The 25,368-nt window shown below is 35.3% G+C and overlaps 1 protein-coding gene across 1 annotated transcript; it reads left to right on the top strand.

The window, feature by feature from the left end:
* Window positions 1–5,745: 5,745 nt before the first annotated feature.
* LOC132555469 (ATPase family AAA domain-containing protein 3-B-like) lies at window positions 5,746–23,840 on the top strand. The gene is made up of 15 exons (XM_060219820.1): window positions 5,746–5,930; window positions 7,330–7,406; window positions 8,315–8,476; window positions 9,162–9,231; window positions 10,026–10,191; window positions 11,751–11,820; window positions 13,293–13,448; window positions 13,899–13,955; window positions 15,017–15,142; window positions 16,056–16,180; window positions 16,592–16,643; window positions 17,041–17,111; window positions 18,732–18,899; window positions 19,697–19,805; window positions 21,193–23,840. Exons 1-15 carry the CDS (start codon window positions 5,789–5,791, stop codon window positions 21,397–21,399), a joined length of 1,758 nt encoding a protein of 585 aa, XP_060075803.1. The 5' UTR covers window positions 5,746–5,788; the 3' UTR covers window positions 21,400–23,840.
* The last annotated feature ends 1,528 nt before the right edge of the window (window positions 23,841–25,368 follow it).

Raw genomic sequence — 25,368 nt, 5'->3', positions numbered from 1 at the left:
AAAAAACACCGGGCACATATACACTTCAGACATAACACAACACCGGCACATGTACACTTCAAACATAACACAACACCGGCACATGTACACTTCAGACATAACACAACACCGGCACATGTACACTTCAGACATAACAAAACACCGGGCACATATACACTTCAGACATAACACAACACCGGGCACATGTACACTTCAGACATAACACAACACCGGCACATATACACTTCAGACATAACACAATACCGGCACATATACACTTCAGACATAACACAACACCGGGCACATGTACACTTTAGACATAACACAACACCGGGCACATGTACACTTCAGACATAACAAAACACCGGGCACATGTACACTTCAGACATAACACAACACCGGGCACATGTACACTTCAGATATAACACAACACCGGCACATGTACAATTCAGACATAACATAACACCGGCAGAACAGATCGGGATAGACAGAATACACACCTACAGATCGGGATAAACAGAATACACACCTACAGGTCGGATTAGACAGAATGCACACCTTCAGATTGGTATAGACAAAATATACATCTACAGGTCGGGATAGACAGAATACACACCTACAGGTTGGTATAGACAGAATACACACCTACAGATCGGGATAGACATAATACACACCTACAGGTCGGGATAGACAGAATACACACCTACAGATCAGGATAAACAGAATACACACCTACAGGTCGGGAAAGACAGAATACACACCTACAGGTCGGGATAGGCAGAATTTACACCTACAGGTCGCAATAGACAGAACACACACCTTCAGGTCGGGATAGACAGAATCCACGCTTACAGGTCGGGATAGACAGAATACATACCTACAGTTCGGAATAGACAGAATACACCTACAAATTTGGATAGACCTAATACAAAGTACAGGTCGGGATAGACAGAATACACACCTACAGGTCGGGATAGACAGAATACACACCTACAGATCGGGATAAACAGAATACACACCTCCAGGTCGGGATAGACATAATACACACCTACAAGTCGGGATAGGCAGAATTTACACCTACAGGTCGCAATAGACAGAACACACACCTTCAGGTCGGGATAGACAGAATACACCTACAAATTTGGATAGACCTAATACAAAGTACAGGTCGGGATAGACAGAATACACCCCTACAGGTCGGGATAGACAGAATACACACTTACAGATCGGGATAGACAGAATACATACCTACAGGTCGGGATAGACAGAAAATGTAGACAGAATATACACCTACAGGTCGGTATAGACAGAATACACACCTACAGGCCGGTATAGACAGAATACACACCTGCTGGTCGGGATGGACAGAATACACGCCTACAGGTCGGGATAGACAGAATACACGATTACAGGTCGGGATAGACAGGATACTCACCTACAGGTCGGGATAGACAGAATACACACCTTCAGATTGGTATAGACATAATATACATCTACAGGTCGGCATAGACAGAATACACACATACAGGTCGGGATAGACAGAATACACACCTACAGGTCGGTATAGACAGAATACACACATACAGGTCGGGAATTTACAGGTAATAATACATCTAGAATACACGCTCACATGTTGAGAATAATACATCTAGATTACACATATTCAGGTCGGCATAGACAGAACACACCTACAAATTTGGATAGACCTAATACAAAGTACAGGTCGGGATGGACAGAATACACCCCTACAGGTCGGGATAGACAGAATACACACTTACAGGTCGGGATAGACAGAATACATACCTACAGGTCGGGATAGACAGAAAACGTAGACAGAATACACGCATACAGGTCGGGATAGACAGAATACACGATTACAGGTCGGGATAGACAGGATACTCACCTTCAGGTCGGGATAGACAGAATACACACCTTCAGATTGGTATAGACATAACATACATCTACAGGTCGGCATAGACAGAATACACACATACAGGTCGGGATAGACAGAACACACGCTTACAGGTCGGGAATAATACATCTAGAATACACGCTCACATGTTGAGAATAATACATCTAGATTACACATATTCAGGTCGGCATAGACAGAACACACCTACAAATTTGGATAGACCTAATACAAAGTACAGGTCGGGATAGGCATAATACACCCCTACACCTTTAATACTAAACTTTATGTATTAATATATGCTTTCCTTTTATTCCTTTCCTTCTATGAATCTTTCAGTTCAAACCACCAAAACGCAAAAATAATGTTATTTGTCTTTAAATAGTTTATCATTTTAAAATGTCATTTTTCTTTCAAAAAAGAAAATTGAACCCTGTTTGTCTCTTAGAGTTATTATTTATCTTAAAGAATTTCCACTGTAAGTTTAACACAAGGGATCGTCCAGTGTCTTCTGATCACTTTGGATTTGCCTTAGTCGCATCTCGGGTGTCCAATTTTAGCCCCTTAATATTACTGGCGAGAGGAATAAGTGTGAAACTGTTGTCAGGTTCAGGTGATTCATTATTTGGCTCTGCTGTATTTAACTTTCTTATAAGGATAGAGTGACGTCTGAAAGCTTTCTTTTGGAGCAGGGAACACGCCCTTCATCCAATTTCTTTCTTTCTAGTTTGCTGTTTAACGTCCGTATTCCGGTTATAACCGAGCCTAGGACACTCTCACCATGCAACCATTTGTATATTTCTTATATGGGTCTATAAAGTCGTCGGTGTGGGCAGAGACGTATATATCACATGTCTCTGGTGTCGGTATACATTTATTTGCAAACATGGTACATAGTTTCACTTCAAATTCACATCAACTTGTCGTGAGTTATTCATGTTTAAAATAACAGATTACGTAGCAATATTTTCACGAAAAGGTTGAAATATGGTGAGATTTTCAAGATATTTGGTTCATTTGCATCTGTATTTATTTCTACGGAATACCTTGGGTTACGTCCCCTTAGCGCTAGTGGAGTAGTAGACAAGTGAATGCACGGGTAGAATGGGGTCAGTCATGGATGAGTGATTTTATCAGACTTTAACTCGGAGATCCGTCCAGTCATGCTTATATAGGTATCTGTTGTAGCTAAAATATATGTTACACATCTGTTAGTCTGTAACTGTACGGTACAGAATGGATACATTTTGTATTTAAATCCGTGATAGCATAAATATCCATGTTCAAAATCACAAACAAAAATAACCACCTCCATGATTATCATAAAAATGAGGTGAGAAAGTTGACTGCCCTGGAGTGTATAGCAATAAGTACATATATCCTTAACACGGATAAACTTAGTGATGATGAGCCAAGTGGTATATGGGCCATTTCAGGATGGCGTAGACAAACGTCTGAAATATGACTTGTGCACAGACGATGACAATATTGTAAGAAAATTATTACTCTGTGTTCATGGGAGGGGATATAAATAGCCATGGTATATAATGTATTTGTCAATATAGAAACACTTACTTGAGTTACTCAATATCTCCTTACATATCTATATAGGTATACAAAGGTGTGTGCACTTGACTGTATCTTTATTAAAGTTGGATATGGAATAAATTTCGACTGAAAAGATGTTCTGTATAACCATGCACAGTAAAACAATTTTCAATACGGCCATTACCTAGGGATCACTTCGTCCGATAGTTATTGACACCAGAGACATATAGAAATATGGATATCAATGGAGAAATGATTGAAAAACAAGGCAATATACTATTTCACATAAGTTTTTTCTTACCTGGATGATTACCTATATTTACCCGTGTTTCTCACAACCTATCTCCACATGGTTGAGATATTAAACTGAATACATAGATTTTATTTGATGAAAAATATTGACTTCATTCAACACTAAAACATATATAAATAGATAAAATTATTATGTTGGATGATTTAGCACTACACCTTAATATATTTCTAAAATCATTATAATATAAAAAGAAAAGCACTTGTAGCCAATAGATAAACAAATGAAAAAAAACAACATTAAATTAAACTCCAGTGATTGTTTTCATTCACATACTGAGTCCTATGTTTTGGTTATAGCTTTACCGCTATGTGGAAATGTCGTTTCTATCTAATCATTAATAATTACATATGGAATCCTTTATTTCGAATATATCAAATGTACTTTGAATAGAAAACGGTATGATTATTTACTATATATATATATATATATATATATATATATATATATATATATATATATATATATACGGCAGTCCATCTTAATGACTCATCGATATACGCACATTGATGCCGTGTTTACCTGTACAGCGTTGGGACTGTGAACTGAAATTATGTGCCATTTTCACCTAAAAATGATACAACTATTTTTTTATTGAAGTTTGTCAAAGCTATATCAATGTATTGGAAAGTTACTATACTTGATAGCCAGAGACATACATTTGGAGATTTATACAAAATATTGCTTTCATTTCTCGTTGAAGTTGTCAAAATAATCGCTTTGTTCAAAATTTGGTAAAACTATGAAGCAGATTCATGTGTGAGTTTCAAAATATTTAAAAATATTTTTTGTAACGAAGAAATGTTTAATTTACTGGTCAGGGGCATACATTTTGAATTTTTTATCAAAAAAAATATATCAATAAATGTTGATATTTTTCTGAAATGCCATTATATAATCTATAGTAAAAAATCGCTCACCTGGAGCGAGAAATCCGCGAATGCGCGAGGCGATATGTCCTCAGTAGCTGCATATGTACCGTTTGAAATCACCGATATTGAAGCAATATGCTCGCATCCCGTCATTTGCAATTCCGGGGGTGAGTTTTCAGAAAAATACATGGAAGATTTCGTTAAAGTTTCGAAAAAAACACTTTGACAAGGTAGATCTGTGTGATTCGAGGAGAATGATTTTCACGAGGAACGTTTAATATCACGAACTTGCCTTAGAATAACTTGACCATTTCGCCTTAGCTTAAAGCTGCTTTTAAAGGATTTACATTTGATTGTTTTTGATCATTTATGATTATTATCATTATTTTTTTCTTCCACTTTCCTCCGCCGGCGATGTTTCTAATCGCGACACGTTTCTCTAAACCTGTTGGATGGAACCGAACGAAACTTGACATGAGTGTTCGTGTTGAGAGGCGGAATGCTGGAGCGTTTTCTTTCTTCGATCGGTCAGATGACCGGTCAACCGTGTCTTGATTAGCCAAAATTTCCATATCGCCCGATTTCCATAAAACAGGTTACTATGCGTTATTTTACACCAGAAACACAATTGTGACTTTCGTTTACTGATTGTACAAGGTGACCGTCAATTAGAGATTTCTAATTTGCTTAAATTTAGACATCGTCTGATTTCCACGAAAATTGGCATTGGTGTGGTTTTACCGAGATCTACATAAAACGTTTTCGATATTTGAATAAGGGACTTTGGCGTCCATTGGCCGAAGAGATTATCGAGACACCTAAATGTACACTGCCCTCGCTTTTAGTTTATCACGTTGTATCATGTTCTATGTACGTTATTGAATTGATATGATACTTGTGTCTTGATAAAGCGGCAGATTGTCTCGGAGATTTGGCAAATCACTTATCCGTACTGTCGTTATTCCTTCACTTATCATACATATACCGGACTGTGCCGATAGGTACCGGGCTGAAATTAGTATAACCATACCGGAAATGATTGTACGCAGAACCGGGTAAAAACCACACGTGTGTTTGACATCAAGGTTGCAAACAGAAATGTCGTGGTTGTTTGGAACTGGAAAACCGGCTCCACCTGGGCCAGGTGGTTTGCCCCCTCCTAATCAAGGGATGGGTGGCATGCCACCAGAAAATCCAGGATCTAATGACACACAATCATCGGGGCGAAAAGGAGGAAAAATGGAGAAATATTCATTCGATTCGACTGCCCTCGAAAGAGCAGCGCAAGCTGCAAAGGACCTAGAGAAATCGGGTGAGAAAACAATGCAATGTGTAAACAAATGAAATTTCAGTTTATAATCAATAAACTCTACAGTGCCTGCTTGATACTGTAATTGACGGACAAAATGTGTCGTTTGCATAGGACCAAGTTTCCTTACGTAAGTTTTCTGATGCAATTTTTTCGTATATACTTACTTACGTGAGTAGCGGCACGTCTACATACCCAATACTCCCCAATGCTAACTCAATACTCTATAATTCTAACTCAGTACTAAATACTGACTCAAAACTGTCCAATACTAACTCAATACTGTCCAATACTAGCTCAATAGTACTCAATGCTAACGCAATACTAACTCGATACTGCCCAATACTAGCTCAATACTGTCCAATACTAACCCAATACTGTCCAATACTAACTCAATAGTACACAATGCTAACTCAATACTGTATAATTCTAACTCAGTACTAAATACTGACTCAATACTGTCCAATACTAACTCAATGCTGTCCAATACTAGCTCAATAGTACACAATGCTAACCCAATACTAACTCAATACTAAACTAATATTATCTAAAACTATGCAATACTACTCTACCGATATCTGGTTTACTGAATTGAAGTTACAATACAGAACCAAAACGGAGGAAAATTAGACTTGCTGTCATAAGCCTATTCAGTGTTGGATTTTTTGCTAGTGATTACCAACAAAATGACCTGAATCTGACTTTTATCAAGGAAACGAAACCACTAGAATAATATTTGGCATTCAATTAGGTTATGTTTAGAAAATTTAGGTTGTACTTAACTGACAAATATTTCAAATTATTATATTAAATAACCACACTCAAGGTTCAGCTTTTACCTTTACTTTTATGGGTCTGGATGAAAGTAAAGAATCAGGAATTGTTTATGTACTGTACCTGCCGATCTTTTTGAAAATTTGCAATTGAATTTGACAGCATTATTCATTGTAATCCATTATTGGGTGTAAGTGATTATTGACTCAAAAATATATATAAATCTTGCGTCATTTTTACACATGCAATAGCCATTCATATAACACCAAGGCAATGGCAAATTGTTTGCATAACTTTTCTGCGTTATTAGATTTAGGAAGTAGTTATGGCAGAGTTTTCCATAATTTTGTTAGTAGTAGGCTGTGTAGTGAAAGTAGGAGGCTGGCCTGCCGTGTACGTGTAGTCGTGTACGGAACATTATTACGGAACTGGATTGGTGTAGGCGACCAAAAGATCAAAGTAGCCGGTCAAATTGGCAGGCGACTGGCTCTTATGGAAAACCCTGTATGGCTCATTCAGTTAAGTTCAGATGTATGCAAATTTATTTTAAGCTTGGTATATGGTAGATATTTGTTTATAAGTGAAAAACAATGGGTTAAACTGGTTTCTTTCTGCTATTTTTTAACAGCACATGCTAGTGAAGCGTTACAATTGTCCAGGATGCAAGAAGAGACCAAACAGTTGGAACAAAAGAGTAAAATGAAGGTACTGACTGCACCAAGAGCCTATTTGAATGTGTTATGATTAAGTTATTTAAATTGTACATTTGAATACAGAATTTGTTTGATTCCATGTTAGCTCACCTGACCAGAATGGCTGAGTGAGCTTATGGCTTACTGCATCATTCGTCAATCTGTCGTCGATCTTTTTCTACTTTTTGTTTTTTTTCATATCGCTGCTAGTCATGAACCACCATGTGGACTTTGACTAAATTTGGTCAGAAGAATCCTTTGGGGAAGGATAAAAAATTTGGTGTAAGTGGTTGATCTCCGCCCCCTTGAGGGAGGAGTGGTGGGACCCGAGATGGGAAATTTTACAAGTTCTTTAAAATCTTGCTTCTCCAGTAGTAATGATTGGATTGTGCTCAGATTTGGCTTGAAGCATTCTTGGGTGAAGGGAAATCAGTTTTGTATAAATAGTGGGTCTCTACCCATTAGGATGATTTAGTGGAGCCAAATATGGGAATGAGAACAAATTCTTAAAATATCCAGGTACTACCCAACCTGTAGCAGTGATTAGATTTTGTACAAAATTCCTTGGTGAAGGGGAATCAGTTTTGTATAAACGTTTGGTCTGTGCCCTTTTGACTGGAAGAGCAGGGCAAAATAGGAGAAATAGAGCAAAGTTTTACTCTCCCTATTGGAATGATTGGATTCTGTCTCCATTTAGTCTAAAGCATGAATGGTTTGGCTGACTTCATAAGGACAGAGGGTTGGGGCCTAATGGGCAAATAGATATGTTGTGTGTTATATGCTTGGATATTTAGAATTCCCTTTCCTTTAGTTTTGATGAAGCAATTTCAACCAGGGAATGTCAGGTGAGAAATACCAGCCGTATGGGTCTCTCGTTTAAAGAATTGCATAACAACTTTGTTTTCCACTTTTTAAATTCAGGAATCAGAAACTATAAAAGAACAATTGAGAATTGAGTATGTTCGTACATCAGAAGAAGAGAAGAGAAAGACATATGGCGAGCAAGCAAAACATCATAAAAATAAAGCAGATTATGAAGACAGATTAGCACGACAGCGATACACAGATCAGCTGGCACAAAAGGTTTGTGAATGGAAAATTTCCATTTAGTTTAATCAGTAGGAATTAACTATACCGAAATCAACAACAATCAGTGTTCTAACAAGTCATAAGTGTCTTAAGAGTCATAAGTGTCTTAACAATAGTCTTAAGTGTCTTATCAGTCATAAGTCTCTTAATAGTCATAAGTGTCTTAAGAACAGTCTTAGTCTTAACAAGTCATAAATGTCATAACAACAGTCCTAGCCTTTACAACAGTTATAGTCTTGACAAAAGTCTTAGTCTAATGAACAGTCATAAATGTCTAAATAGCATTCACAAATGTCTTAACAGTTATTAATGTCTTAACAAGTCTTAAGCATCTTAGCAACAGCAGTAGGTGTCTTAATTTACACAAAATATTAATGATGTACAAAAACAGGAAAGAAAATTCTAACATGTTTACAGAATCTCATGCAAATATAAAGTCCATGAAACTGGTGCAATAAGAACAAAAGCAGGGTTCTAGGCTCAAAGACTTCTGTATAATGTATCTGGAAAGGGGTCATATTTGATTACCTCATTAGAACGTTGACATTGATGTACTTTTGACCAAGAGCATTCATGTACAGAAATTTTCTGGTCTTACAAACAGAATAAACCTCCAACTTTTCAGGGATAAGATTTTATTCATCCAACAGTTTAAGAATAAGTGTAATTAATTTTACAGGGAAAACAGGAAGAAGATATGCGAGCAAGGAATGAGGCCTCCATAGCCAAACAAGAACAATTGAAAAAAAGTAAGAGGATTTTTTATAACAGGTAGAATTTTTCAGTCACCTGAGATGAAGTCTCAAGTGAGCTATTTTGATTGCCTTTGTTCGGCATTGTGCATCTTCCATCATAGACAACTGACATTTTCAACTTCTTCTTATTAACCAAAAGGCCCAGAATGCTGATATTGGGGCTGGAACATGTTCGAATGAAGGGCTACCAAGTTTGTGAAAATGAATGACCTTGACCCTCTTTGAAGGTCACAGGGATAAAATATTTGGTTTGAATTGTTGGGAAGTGATTTGATCATAATGTTTGGTTGACCTTAGAGAACTGATGATTAATTACAGTATTGGTTAAGTAAATATTTGTAATAAGATTTAAATGTATTGTTAAATGTCTCCATTGAGAATTCTTCCTTTTTTATAACCCATATCCACTAATTATGGATGAGCACTGTGATAAATAGTTAGCAAGTTAAGACTAATCAGCTTTGATATCATGTAAACAAATTTTACTGAATTTTTCAGATGTTTGCATGTTAAGTGTCAAAGGATTGTGTATAAATGGGATTATGCGTCAAAGGATGGTGTATAAATGGGAATTTTACTGTAAATCGTTACGGACATTTCAAATTTTGATACACAGTTGTTCATTGCAAATTTATTCAGTATTTGGCTTATAAAATCTCTTTTTGTCAATTTATACTGTAGAAAATTTCCATTGTGTTTTCTTTTTGCAACCCTCTCATGCAATACATTGGAAAGGTGAAAGTTTTAATATAGTGAATATATGTATTTAATCAATCATTTTATTTCAGAAACTCTGGATTATGAATATGAACTGCAACATAAAAATGATATGGCACGTATTCAGGCTGAAATCAAAGGAAAGGCTAAAGCTGACAGAGAAAACCAGGACCTTATCAAAGAACAGTTACGCATCAAAGGCCAGGAACATCGGCAGACTGTGCTCGAGTCCATTAAGTAAGTCATTGTCCAATTGACCCTCCCAACTGACAGATCTTGAAGCATTGAGGCATCAGATTCGAATGAATTATGTTGTCTAACATATTACTAAGGAAACCTTGAGCATACCCAACTTTGTGTTTCCTGATTCATATGAATTGCTTCAAAAGAAAGGGTTTTTGTGTGATTTTTGTTTTCCCTTTGTCGGAATAGTGGAAGTAAGATAATCTTGAGGTCTGACTGGCGATGTTGAACTACAGTTAAGACCAGACTTTTCAGTAAAACATGGTATTAAGGCAATGTTTGTTCACCGGAATGACTGTTATCATTATTAGTGTAAATAATTATAATTAGTATAAATTTTAAAATAAGTGTGTGGGCTACAGATACACCCATTTTGTATATAATAGCAAAATACCAAAAATATGTGTATATTTTGTAGAATAATTGTTGTATATGTTGTATTGTGGACTGTTTCATTCCACACCACCCTTGCATTGTTGAGCTCGTCCATGGTTACAATATACACTACACAACAATCTCAGGGGGTTTGGCCATCACTCTGTATGTGTGGATTTCTGTAAAATTCAATCAGGGCAAATCTTTTGCTGGTTACCTGGTCTTGACACACATTTCTGTATAAAGGGCCATAACTCTGTAGCATTGCCATTGTGTGTTGTCAGGCGTAATGTGCACTGTCTGCCGTATGTCATCTACTGTCAGTAAACTTCAAAGCACTGGTCCCGCTTAATCACTGAGTGGATTTCAACCAGATTTGGTCTGAAACATCATTAGGGGTGCTTCAAAACACTACTCCTTCCTTAATGTTTTCACCCAAATTTGGTCTGAAACAACATGGGGGGTGGAGAATCATTTCCTAAATTTAAAAAGTTGATTTGATATAGGGACATAGGGGCAGGGCCCCAAGAGCGGAAGTTAGGTCAATATTTTGCTTCAAAATACTACTCCTTAATGATTTCACCCAAATTTCGTCTGAAACTTTATTAAAGAGTGTTAATGCTACAAAGTGTGCATGATGTGAACATAATATTGTCCTGACTTAATCTTATGTTGAGGTTTCATCCAAAATCGAACTTAACTCATCTTGAACTAATAGCCTGAGCTGCTTTTAGTTTCATTCACACCATTGAGAAAAATGTTTGGAGTTTAATATTTTAAGGGGGAAAAAAATGATACGTTGTTATTTTCCAGCTTAGTCAAAACTTCAACATGGTAGGCACAATAGCAATTTTATAACATAATAAAGCAGCTGTTTTCCTTGAACAAAACCTATCATTTAGGAGTTTCTGGATCCTTTCATAGAATGTTCAAGATTTGAATTAATCAGATTTGTCAGACAACCATCATCACATTCTGTGGTCTGCCTATCCACCGATTGTCAGATGACCGTTAAGGGCCATGGCCCTCTTGTCATCGTTTTTATTTGAATAAGTTATAGCTTCTTATTTTACACCTTGGATGTTTTTAAAGATGTTTCTATGGATACAATGGAGGATTCTTATTGATGTTTTGCATATTTGAGAAAAAATGTTTTTTCACTGAAATATTATTTGTAGGACTGCAGGCTCTGTGTTAGGGACTGGCCTTCAGGCTTTCATCTCAGACTGGGACAAAGTTACAGCTACAGTAAGTACCTGGTATTACATCAGTATCTAGGGTCTACCATCACCAGGACAAAGTTACAGTAAGTACCTGGTATTACATCAGTATCTAGGGTCTACCATCACCAGGACAACGTTACAGCTACAGTAAGTACCTGGTATAACATCAGTATCTACGGTCTACCATCACCAGGACAAAGTTACAGCTACAGTAAGTACCTGGTATAACATCAGTATCTAGGGTCTACCATCACCAGGACAAAGTTACAGCTACAGTAAGTACCTGGTATAACATCAGTATCTAGGGTCTACCATCACCAGGACAAAGTTACAGCTACAGTAAGTACCTGGTATAACATCAGTATCTAGGGTCTACCATCACCAGGACAACGTTACAGTAAGTACCTGGTATTACATCAGTATCTAGGGTCTACCATCACCAGGACAACGTTACAGCTACAGTAAGTACCTGGTATAACATCAGTATCTAGGGTCTACCATCACCAGGACAATGTTACAGCTACAGTAAGTACCTGGTATAACATCAGTATCTAGGGTCTACCATCACCAGGACAAAGTTACAGCTACAGTAAGTACCTGGTATAACATCAGTATCTAGGGTCTACCATCACCAGGACAAAGTTACAGCTACAGTAAGTACCTGGTATAACATCAGTATCTAGGGTCTACCATCACCAGGACAACGTTACAGTAAGTACCTGGTATTACATCAGTATCTAGGATCTACCATCACCAGGACAACGTTACAGTAAGTACCTGGTATTACATTAGTATCTAGGGTCTACCATCACCAGGACAAAGTTACAGCTACAGTAAGTACCTGGTATTACATCAGTATCTAGGGTCTACCATCACCAGGACAAAGTTACAGTAAGTACCTGGTATTACATCAGTATCTAGGGTCTACCATCACCAGGACAAAGTTACAGCTACAGTAAGTACCTGGTATTACATCAGTATCTAGGGTCTACCATCACCAGGACAAAGTTACAGCAGTATCTAGGGTCTACCATCACCAGGACAAAGTTACAGCTGCAGTAAGTACCTGGTATTACATCAGTATCTAGGGTCTACCATCACCAGGACAAAGTTACAGTAAGTACCTGGTATTACATCAGTGTCTAGGGTCTACCATCATTTGGGCAAAGTTACAGTTATGGTAATGAATGTACCTATGATGCAATTTTATTTTAAGAAAATATTCAAAACAAGTTTTATTAATAAATTTACTAATCAAAGTGACATCACTGTAAAGCATTTTTCTCCTGATTTAAAAAAAAAAAAATCATATGTATTTATATATATCAAATGTATTACCTTACGAAAAATGACCAAATTCAGGGCCTTCAACTTCTTTAAGAATTATTGCCGTTTGATAAAATTCATGCCTAATTAAGTTGTTTATGGGGAGTATTCATCGGTTTTAAGTTGTTTTCTTGTCTGTAAACATTATACAAATGAAGGATTTTGATTTAGGCTGCTGGTTTGACATTATTGGCGGCAGGAGTGTACTCTGCTAAGCATGGGATAGGTGTGGCAGCCCGATTTGTTGAGGCCAGACTTGGCAAGCCATCTCTGGTTCGAGAAACATCTCGATTAACATTCACAGAAGCCTTTCAACACCCAATAAAGGTATAGATAACATTGATTATATGCTCGGGTGACCTGAGTATAGATATTTTGTGATCTTGTATCACAGTTGGGGAAGTGATGAGATTCAGAAAGCTGGTTTCTTCTTTCAATGCTTTAAAGACATCTCTAATTTTAAAACATTACTGAAAAGGTTTTTCCTTTTTTCTTATTTGTTGTCTTCCCAAAATATTGTTTATGCAAAAAAAGCAAAAGAAACAATTAATACATACTTTTCATATATTTTGAAGCTTTCGTTTGTAGACACCCTATGTCAAAATGAAAATTTTCTCATCAAATTGAATTCCACAGAACATTTTGAAGATAAGTTGTTTGAGAAAAAAGAACTATGTATCAAAAATTTGATATGTAAATCTACACTGTGGGTGTAAATTGAGAAATGAATTTCTTTCATGAAAATTGTTTATGACAACTTGTTTTTTTTCATTACAGACTGCGCGACGGTTATATACAAAGCCTGACGATGCTCTAAAAGGAATTATCCTAAAGGTGAGCTATAAATTCCTTGTTGGACAAAATGCATCCAATTACACTTCAAACACATCAAATTACAGGTATCACACAATACTTCAAACACATCAAATTACAGGTATCACACAATACTTCAAACACATCAAATTTCAGGTATCTCACAATACTTCACACATCAAATTACAGGTATCTCACAATACTTCACACATCAAATTACAGGTATCACACAATACTTCAAACACATCAAATTACAGGTATCACACAATGCTTCAAACACATCAAACTACAGGTATCACACAATACTTCAAACATCAAGTTACAGATATCAGACAACACTTCAAACACATCAAATTACAGGTATCACACAATACTTCAAACACATCAAATTACAGGTATCACACAATACTTCAAACACATTAGTTTACAGTATCACACAATACTTCAAACACATCAGATTACAGTATCACACAATACTTCAAACACATCAAATTATAGGTATCACACAATACTTCAAGCACATCAAATTACAGGTATCACACAATACTTCAAACACATCAAATTATAGGTATCACACAATACTTCAAGCACATCAAATTACAGGTATCACACAATACTTCAAAAACATCAAATTATAGGTATCACACAATACTTCAAGCACATCAAATTACAGGTATCACACAATACTTCAAACACATCAGGTTACAGGTATCACACAATACTTCAAGCACATCAAATTACAGATATCACACAATACTTCAAACACTATAGGTATCACACAATACTTCAAACACATCAAATTATAGGTATCACACAATACTTCAAGCACATCAAATTACAGGTATCACACAATACTTCAAACACATCAAATTATAGGTATCACACAATACTTCAAACACATCAGGTTACAGGTATCAAATTGATTATAAACTGCTGTCTCTTGCTTGATTGAAAACTTATAACTGAAAATTTAGATGACAAAAACATATATTTAGCCTTCCAAGTATTAGTAAACTCTGCTTTGCTGCATAAATGTGGTGTTTAAGTGACTATACATGTATGTTTTTTTTTTCCTTTTTCAGCCTGAGCTTGAAGAGCGTTTGCGAGATATTGCAATAGCGACCAAACACACAAAGCAAAATCAAGGATTTTATAGAAATATTCTAATGCATGGTCCTCCTGGTACTGGAAAAACTATGTTTGCCAAGGTAAGGTTTGATATAGACGGTGGAGGATAGGTAAGGTGTGAGTATAGCTGGTGGAGGACAGGTAAGGTTTGATATAGACGGTGGAGGATACATTGTGTATCAATATAAGTTTCATACTGATGGTCCCTGAATTACTACATATTAGGTGATCTAAGAGATAGGCAGCTCAGAATATACCGTCTAGGATATGCCTACTTTTTGTTATTATATGTAAAGTGTGTGCATGTTTATCCATTTATATATTTATCATTGATTTTTTTAGAAATTGAGAGATATCAGGAATATCATCAAATACTGATATACAGTGAAACCCACTTATGATATTTTTATTTTTGTGATTAGAATATTGTAATAATTGGTATATTATAATAACCGAGCGGACTATTTGGGTTAGATTAATATCCAAAACTATTACTAAATAAAACAGAGATGAAAAACAATGTAATATTAATCATTTGGATAATTGCATTATGTAACAATTAAAATCAACATAAATTATTACCTAAATCAATGCTGATCGATGTATATGTAATTATTGTAAGAACTTTTATATCTGAAACAAGATAATTTCTGCTTTCACTTTTGGTTTCAGGGCTCTCACACCCCATTTTGGGACTGGGGCCCGGGGTCCTTAGAATTGGGAAAAATAATGGTGTTTTCCTTAGAATTGGGAAAACTTGGAGTCTAAATTGGGAAAAAAGATACTATTTTGCATTGGGATGGCAGATCGAGAGCCCTGGGTTGAAATGAAGGCAGAGTTGATCTCTGTTATGCATGTTCAGTTAGGTATACATATAAAATTAATCATTATCATTGTATCAGTTATCATGATTTGCTGTTGTTGCTATATGTCACCTTGCTCCCATCAATAGTTTCACATCACTGTTTGAATTAAAACCTTTTACTGTTGTAGAGTCTTGCTAAACACTCTGGGATGGACTACGCCATTATGACAGGTGGTGATGTAGCGCCTATGGGAAAGGACGGAGTCACAGCAATGCACAAAACATTTGACTGGGCTAGCACGAGTAAAAGAGGGTATGTGCTATTATACTGTTACTGTTGCTGGGGGAAACTATTTACTATCTAATAGCCATGGTCAAAACAATACAAGTTTTTAACAATTTATTGAATGCATGATGATAGACAAATGAAATACTGTTGAATAGTCTTTAATGTCAGAGCCTAAATTTTCACCGTTATGTTGCATGGTAAATAGTGATAGGACGATACTCCGTCACAATATATTTTACAAAAGACTCGTAAAAGGGACTCAATAGTTAGATTTCGTCCTTTTTTCATGAATTTAATTTTCGTCAAGATTTTGAATAATTGTCTCATCCTTTCATACAGTACTTGTTTGTATATAATTCATATATATATATATATATTCTGTAATGAAGTTTGTTACAATAAACAATCTCACTGTCCTTACTGTTTTTTTTTCAGCTTACTGCTATTTGTAGATGAAGCTGATGCATTTTTAAGAAAGCGAAGCAAAGTAAGTATCATCAGATTATATTAAAGTAAAGACTGGCACATATCTGTGGTCACATTATCAGCCAACTTTCTGATGATGGTTGTCCGATCAAATCATGCTTCACCAGTTGTCTCCCTTACATCTGTTCTGTAGGAATACTGCACAGATTATTCTTGATTTCCATATAAGTAAGGTTCTCATTCTACTTGGTTCTTTGTGTTGCATAGGCAGAACAAATATAACCTATTTATCAAATGTTAATGTATAATTACTACAGATTTCAAGCGTGGTTTATGAATCATTTCAAACAAACATGTAGTAACGGGCCAAAGCTTTACTGAATTACTTTGCTATCTTGGGAAACAGAGAAAATAATTGTTATTTATAGTAACATGTTTTGAAACTTTTGTTGTTTTAGGAACATATAAGTGAAGATCTACGGGCAACATTGAATGCTTTTCTATATAGAACTGGGGAACAATCAACAAAGTAAGTAAAATAACTCAATCACTTTATCTGTCTGTAACACTGTATAGTACAGGTAATCACTTTATCTGTCTGTAACACTGTATAGTACAGGTAATCACTTTATCTAATCACTTTATCTACACTGTATAGTACAGTAACACTGTCTAGTACAGGTAATCACTTTATCTGTCTGTGTAACACTGTCTAGTACAGGTAATCACTTTATCTGTCTGTAACACTGTAGAGTACAGGTAATCACTTTATCTGTCTGTAACACTGTATAGTACAGGTAATCACTTTATCTGTCTGTAACACTGTATAGTACAGGTAATCACTTTATCTGTCTACAGGTAACACTTTATCTGTAACACTGTATAGTACAGTAATACTTTATCTGTACAGGTAATCACTTTATCTGTCTGTAACACTGTATAGTACAGGTAATCACTTTATCTGTCTGTAACACTGTATAGTACAGGTAATCACTTTATCTGTCTGTAACACTGTATAGTACAGGTAATCACTTTATCTGTCTGTAACACTGTATAGTACAGGTAATCACTTTATCTGTCTGTAACACTGTATAGTACAGGTAATCACTTTATCTGTCTGTAACACTGTATAGTACAGGTAATCACTTTATCTGTCTGTAACACTGTATAGTACAGGTAATCACTTTATCTGTCTGTAACACTGTATAGTACAGGTAATCACTTTATCTGTCTGTAACACTGTATAGTACAGGTAATCACTTTATCTGTCTGTAACACTGTATAGTACAGGTAATCACTTTATCTGTGTAACACAGGTAATCACTTTATCTGTCTGTACAGGTAATCACTTTATCTGTCTGTAACACTGTATAGTACAGGTAATCACTTTATCTGTCTGTAACACTGTAGAGTACAGGTAATCACTTTATCTGTGTAACACTGTATAGTACAGGTAATCACTTTATCTGTCTGTAACACTGTATAGTACAGGTAATCACTTTATCTGTCTGTAACACTGTATAGTACAGGTAATCACTTTATCTGTCTGTAACACTGTATAGTACAGGTAATCACTTTATCTGTCTGTAACACTGTATAGTACAGGTAATCACTTTATCTGTCTGTAACACTGTATATTACAGGTAATCACTTAATCTGTCTGTAACACTGTATAGTACAGGTAATCACTTTATCTGTCTGTAACACTGTATAGTACAGGTAATCACGTCTGTGAACACTATAGTTCAAATAATCACTTAATGATGTCTTGAGAATCAATATGATATCTAGAGAACCTCTCAACAGCTTTGGTTCATATTTACTCTCTGGTATGACAAAAGTTCTTTACCTGAATAGATTTTGTTTTTGATAGGAACGTGACGTTCTCTAGTTTCATTGTTTACATGCAAGTTTAGCTGATGTTGGGTCTAAATCTTTACCTTACCTTCTTCAAATCTAACAAGTTAGATAAAAAAATGAGAGAGTTTGTCTTTACCAAGTTGGACATCATTATTTGAATTCAAAGGTTTTTATCTCAAAAATAAGAGAATGACATAGATGTAGAAGAAAAGAATGGCCTGAATTCTTTTCATCACCCTCCTGTGTTTTACGTTGATGTTAAATTAAAAAGTGGTATGTATTATTTCAGATTTATGTTAGTGTTAGCAAGTAATCAACCTGAACAATTTGATTGGGCCATAAACGACAGACTGGATGAGATGGTGGAATTTCAGTCCCCAACACTCGGAGAACGAGAACGTCTAGTGCGACGTTATTTTGACCTCTACTGTTTAGTACCAGCCACAGAGAAACGAGGGTAGGTTCCATGTCGTGATCATATATCCTGATATCTTATCCAATAGTAAAAGTTGAAATGTTTTATAAGTGGAAAGTAATAACAAGCCCAATTTTCAACAAGACAACTGTGATTTGATTGAAAAGGTAGAAGATCCTTCACCAAAACCTCAGTTGGTTGTCTTATTTTGAATGTTTCTGGTGTCATGAATCTGGAGCAAGGTAAAACAATTTTCGGAAATTATGCACAAAAAATGGTACAAAATTATTGTGGTTTTGTTTGTTGAAACCTATAAGAGTTTGTTTATGGATAACCCTATTGCATTTTAAAATTTGCAGCAGTATATCATGAATATACCCTCTGTTTTCCAAAAATCAATTCACTCCAGAATTATTACTGTTTACTGCTGCAAGTTTAAAATTGTGGTAGGGTTATATATACAGGTAGAATTACTATGATGAGAATTAGCTAAACTATCCTTAGGGTTATGGGTCCAGTATTACAAGTCATTATGTTACACTGCATACTACACTGGTATACTATCAAAGCATTAAATTTTAATTGGGTTTCATTTCCATCGATTTCATGGGTAACCAGTATCCATGGTAATGTTAAATGTAAACATGAATTAATGTTAAAGTTTGATGTTGAAATTTTTGTTTTTTATAGATTGAGTATTAACTTCTTTGAAAAAAACATGAAATTTTAACCCCACAAGTTCATATGACATTAAAGCATGCTTTGCATTTGAAAATATATTAGTGAAAAAGAAAGTGTAATATCAGATATTATTATTTGTTTGGTTTTACTCTTTTCAGGAGACTGAGACTAGATGAGTTTGACTATGGTGAGAAGTGTCTGGAGATAGCAAAAATGACAGAGGGTCTATCAGGGAGAGAAATTTCAAAACTAGCAGTAGCATGGCAGGTAGGTCTGATAAATCAAAATGATTTTTGGCATGGAATGGAGGTGTGATAAATCAAAATGAGTGTTTGCTTATATCTTTAGCATCATTCTGTGAGAAATAGTATGAATTCAAATGACAATTCCTCTATAATCATTAGTCATTTAGAAGATGCATCAATGATTGAAATTATTTATCACATAAATATCATGGTATTAGTGGAATGACACCCATTACATATTTTACTTCTGTTTTTCCACACCTGTAATGCAAACTTACTGCAGTGTTTGGCTGAAGGTTTCACACCTGTAATGTAAACTTACTGCAGTATATTTCATGTAATGTAAACTTATATATATTTCATGTAATGTAAACTACTGCAGTGTTTGGCTTATTCCACACCTGTAATGTAAACTTACTGCAGTGATTGGCTGACACACCTGTAATGTAAACTTACTGCAGTGATTGGCTGAAGGTTTTGTAAACACACCTGTAATGTAAACTTACTGCAGTGATTGGCTGAAGGTTTCACACCTGTAATGTAAACTTACTGCAGTGATTGGCTGAAGGTTTCACACCTGTAATGTAAACTTACTGCAGTGATTGGCTGAAGGTTTCACACCTGTAATGTAAACTTACTGCAGTGTTTGGCTTAAAGTTCCACACCTGTAATGTAAACTTACTGCAGTGATTGGCTGAAGGTTTCACACCTGTAATGTAAACTTACTGCAGTGATTGGCTGAAGGTTTCACACCTGTAATAAAATCTCACTGCAGTGATTGGCTTAAAGTTTCACACCTGTAACACAGTCTCACTGCAGTGTTTGGCTTAAAGTTTCACACCTGTAACACAATCTCACTGCAGTGTTTGGCTTAAAGTTTCACACCTGTAACACAGTCTCACTGCAGTGATTAGCTTAAAGTTTCACACCTGTAACACAGTCTCACTGCAGTGTTTGGCTTAAAGTTTCACACCTGTAACACAGTCTCACTGCAGTGATTGGCTTAAAGTTTCAAACCTGTAATACAATCTCATAACAGTGATTGGCAGAAGGTTTCACCTGAACCAGTAATACAATGCATTGCAGTGATCGACTGAAAGTTTCACACCTGTAATACAATCTCACTGCATTGATTTATTGATTTGTTGAAGGTTCCCATGCTTTTTGGTGTCATAAAAAAAAGAAATACATTTTCACTTTACCTCACCAGAAGCTCAATAAAATGATCATTTTTAAAGTCTTGTTTCATCTGTTATTGGAAACCGAGCGAGGTCCTCTCTTTATAACACAATGAAAAGACGTATTTCTTTAGCAATGAACTTGGTATAGACTTTGTTGAATAATACTTAGTTTCTTGGGAAAACATTTCTTCAAGGTTTTCAGTGTTGATACTTTGATTGTGTTTGTAGGCCAACGCTTATGCTTCTGAGACCGGCTTACTGACGGAGGCCATGATGGAGGAATGTGTAATGAATAGTGTCAGACAACATGCGAAAAAAGTTGTCTGGCAAGAGGAGAGTGCTGCTACGGAAATGAGGGAGATCGGTGAATCATATTCCTCGGAGAAAGATGCTTCCACAGGCATTTCCAGCATGAAGACAGATCCCACAAGTTAACACCGAGGACATATAGGATGTTTTAATTCACAGAAAAAATCATTTGTCAGGGCTTAGAAGATTTAGTTCTAGGATGTGACTGTTGGACCAAAGACTGGTATTTTGTTTGTATGTGATTGAGATACAGATGTTAATTAGGCTGTGTTATAACTACTAGGAAACACATGTAATTGATGTTGTTTTCTAGACAATGCTGGAATTTGTAGTTATATCATTGCATGAACAAAATAACACTGCCAAAAAATACCAGTCATTGTAGAATTTTCAGATTTTGTAGAATTATGTTTCAAATGAAATGACATTAATTTGAGTTTTATGATACTGCCATTTCATGGTCGGGAGCATTTAACATACCCTTGATCATCTGTCCATCATAATTTTGTTTCCTCTATTTACACGTCAACAGATGCAGATATAGAACTGTAGCTTGGTGTAGATGAGATGTTATAATGATTTACAGTTCTGATCTGATAAGGGTCTATTTATTTTTTCAGAGTTATGGCCCTTTAATAATAATTAAACAATAAAAACCTTTAAGAATTAAAACAAAAATCACAATAGGGTAAGGCTATTGCATTGTTGCTACCACTGGTAAGAATTTTGGAAAATCACAGAAAAAAAATTAATGTACAACACACCTTTTAACAAAGTCATTACATGTTCCTTGGTTGCTTTCTGGGACATTTGTGTTGATTTAGTTTAAGATTATCTCAAGAAAGTTCCTAAAATGTTTTTAACACAATTTGTTTTCCTGGTAGATTATTAGATGCTATTGAGCTGAAAATTGGCGGGAATGTTAAAAAAGGGAAGCAGACAAAATCCAATATGGCCACCATCTCAAAAAAACCACATTTTTACTTCTCAAATCCCACTGGTGTCTTAGAGCTGAAATTTTGCAGGAAGGTTGAGAAAATGAGAAGTATCATAATAGAAGTTCTCATATGGAAGATGCATTACTAGTCAACTTTGGAATAATTTTACTGAATTAGGCAACAATCAACAATCCATTTATAGAGGGCAGACTATGAGTAATGTCAGTGTGATGTGTGTGGAGATGGTGATTGTATTTTAAGATGAATCTTGCAATACATTTTGTGTGTGTGTTTGTAGAACATTTCATTCAGGGAATAAGAGTTTCTTGCCAGATTCCGTTTATTGCTAAAAACCTCTGAAGTGAATTCAATATCAAAGTTACCAAATTATTTTTTTTGTTACATGCAGTATTACTCTGCAAAATACTGAAAAAGTTATTGTTTTTACTTATTATGAATAGATTAGACGAGTCTGACTAATTGTTTTTGCATAAAATAAGGACAGACCTGCTGATTGTAATTTTGCTTCCTGATGAGCCTTGAATTAGCCTTTCATGTCCTGTATAAATATTTGCAGCTCTGTCTGTAGCACTGAAAAGTAGAGGCTTCTGCAGATTCGTATAACGTAACATGAGTTAAGTCAGAAAAATAATAGAAAACAAGAATGAATTTCTGTTTTATTTAATTAGGTATAAATTTTTACAGTTATAAATATAAAATTTTGATTGTGTTGACTATGACTTCATATATTTACTTATAAACAGTACTGTCTGTAACCAAACCTGAAAGTACACCTAACACACGATCGTTGCTGATAAAAATATTTTCCAGGAAACTCTAGATATTATATAAAGATATCTTGTATAATTGTAAAGTTATTCACATACAAGTATAGGTTTTCTTTGAATTTGTTAATTGTCGTCAGCATAATTACTCCAATTAACGCAAAATCCTGTATACATATTACATGTAGCAGTCCCTGTCCATTGTCTGTATCAAGCATTCCGATATTGAACTATAATTTACAGTATAATTAGAATGGTAGTTATGAAGCGACAATTTTGAGGATATTCTATGATTTAGAATACTTGTTTTGTTCATTATAACAGTACAGTAAAAGTAAATTGGTGTTGTTTTCTTATCACATGAACTGAACAACTATGGTTGAAGAAATTGACCATCTGGACAAAAGTCACTAAGTCAAGCTTTATAAAATGTCTGTAAACTGCTGATGTGCCATATTGAACACCATTGGATCAGACAACCTGGAATAAACATTGAAATACTCTGACTTGATATTAAGATAATCTCTCAACCATTTAAGTCATAGTGGGTAGTATTTGTCTGGTTTAATTATTGAACTCTTTCCCACAGTTGATCCGGAAGTTGAATTAACTAGAGAGGTCTTACATACAAAGTTAAGTTATCATGCTTAGAGCTGTTTTTTTTTTCCTGGAACAAATGAGAAAGTTAATCAGAAATAACATGTTGTTTTCAAATATGTGTGTGATGATAGGTATTGAAATTTTCCAAATTAACGTGTAATTGATTGATTTGAAAATTGTGTATAAATGTAGAGATACAATGTTGTATTCAAATATGATGTAATGTGAATAAAGATTGTGACAATGTTTTGTTTTTGCATAGTAAGTTCCTGGGTATTGACAGAAGTGCTTAATATTTTAAAGGGAAATTATAGGACTTTATCAACAAGAGGTCTGTATCACTCATCTAGTATTGTTTAACTGAATTTGCTTCATCCAAACAGGGATCTATAATACAGACCAAACCTAGGGGGCAGAGATGTATATTTGGTGAGAATGCCTCGAAATTGTAAAACTTTTGAATTTAGAACTTGTTACAATAAGCTATATTTCGGTCATGTGATTTGATGAAACTTTATCAAACTGATTTGTAATCAGTCTGTCTTGTTGTTTTTGTGTCGAAATTTTCATAGGTGTTAATTGGAATGAACCCCGACACACATTACTTGTATATGCATTCGATGATGTAAATATGCTGAATGTTTTCCTTGTATATTTTGGAAAAATACACGACACTCTACCGTCAGTATATTTGGCCTGATCATAATTCTGCCATCTTCAGTAATAATTCGTATCTACGAGAGTCACGGGTGCCTCGTCAGGGATTGTGTTATCTCCCTTTACATTCCTTGAGTTATCTCCCCTAAGTTGTGTCATATTTTTAATGATACATGATAATATGCTACTTAAGAATGTTCAAGTTATATCTGCGGATTATTTGCTGATTGATTTGTCATGTTACCATTCAATTTGCTGTTTTTTTAAATGGCCTAACAATTCAATCGTAAAACTACATGTTGTAAATAAAACAACAAAATGTCTATAGCCCTGATCAGTCATCTGTTTGTTGAAAAAGTCATTTTAAACTTTCACTCCACTATGCCACTTGCCAATTTTCATGATCTTGAGCCTTTCAGTTTTTGAACAAATGTTGTTTGACGATTTTAAGATACTTGAACCCATGACCTCAATGTGGGTCAAGGTCATTCATTTGAACAACCTTTAAATCATTTCATCGGAGCATGCTACAGAGCAAAACATGCTCATTTACGCTTTGGTTATTGAAAAAAAGTTGTTTGAAAATATTTATACATATATTCCATATACATTTGTATATGTAACCAAATGTCAATACCGTGGGCCTTTCGTTTATTGATTCCTTTTAAAGCAAATGTTGACGGCGGACACTAAATGTGCGCCTTCCGAAAGGTTGGCTAAAAATAAAACCCTTAATTAGTTACAGCAGTGAAAAAGTTGGATCCACGAGAGTCCACTCACGTGATATTTTGAGTTATCTCCCTTGCTCAAATCCCTTCCTCGTTGTATATATCTATATCGCACAACACGGAGATGCTTCTTTCTATAAAAAAATATTTTCTGGCTAAACAATTAATGCTGATTTGTACTCCGTGTTTCTTGTATATATTCAATAATTACTCCGTTTAAAATCAATTGACGTCACGAGGTCGTGGCGCTTTCTTGGAAACATACATGTTAGTCCATTTGTTCTCTGGTTTACAAATGGATCTTTTGTGTAAAATCACAGATCATTCAGTTTGAACACATTCTACAAGAGTTTTACGGATATAATTTCAATTTGATCTTTTTCTAAA

Source organism: Ylistrum balloti, unplaced genomic scaffold (genome assembly GCF_031769215.1).
Source record: "Ylistrum balloti isolate Yb309-2 unplaced genomic scaffold, AGI_CSIRO_Ybal_v1 Utg369646, whole genome shotgun sequence".
NCBI lineage: Eukaryota > Metazoa > Mollusca > Bivalvia > Pectinida > Pectinidae > Ylistrum > Ylistrum balloti.
Note: the sequence above shows the minus strand (reverse complement) of the source record. Positions and strands in the feature narration are given on the sequence as shown.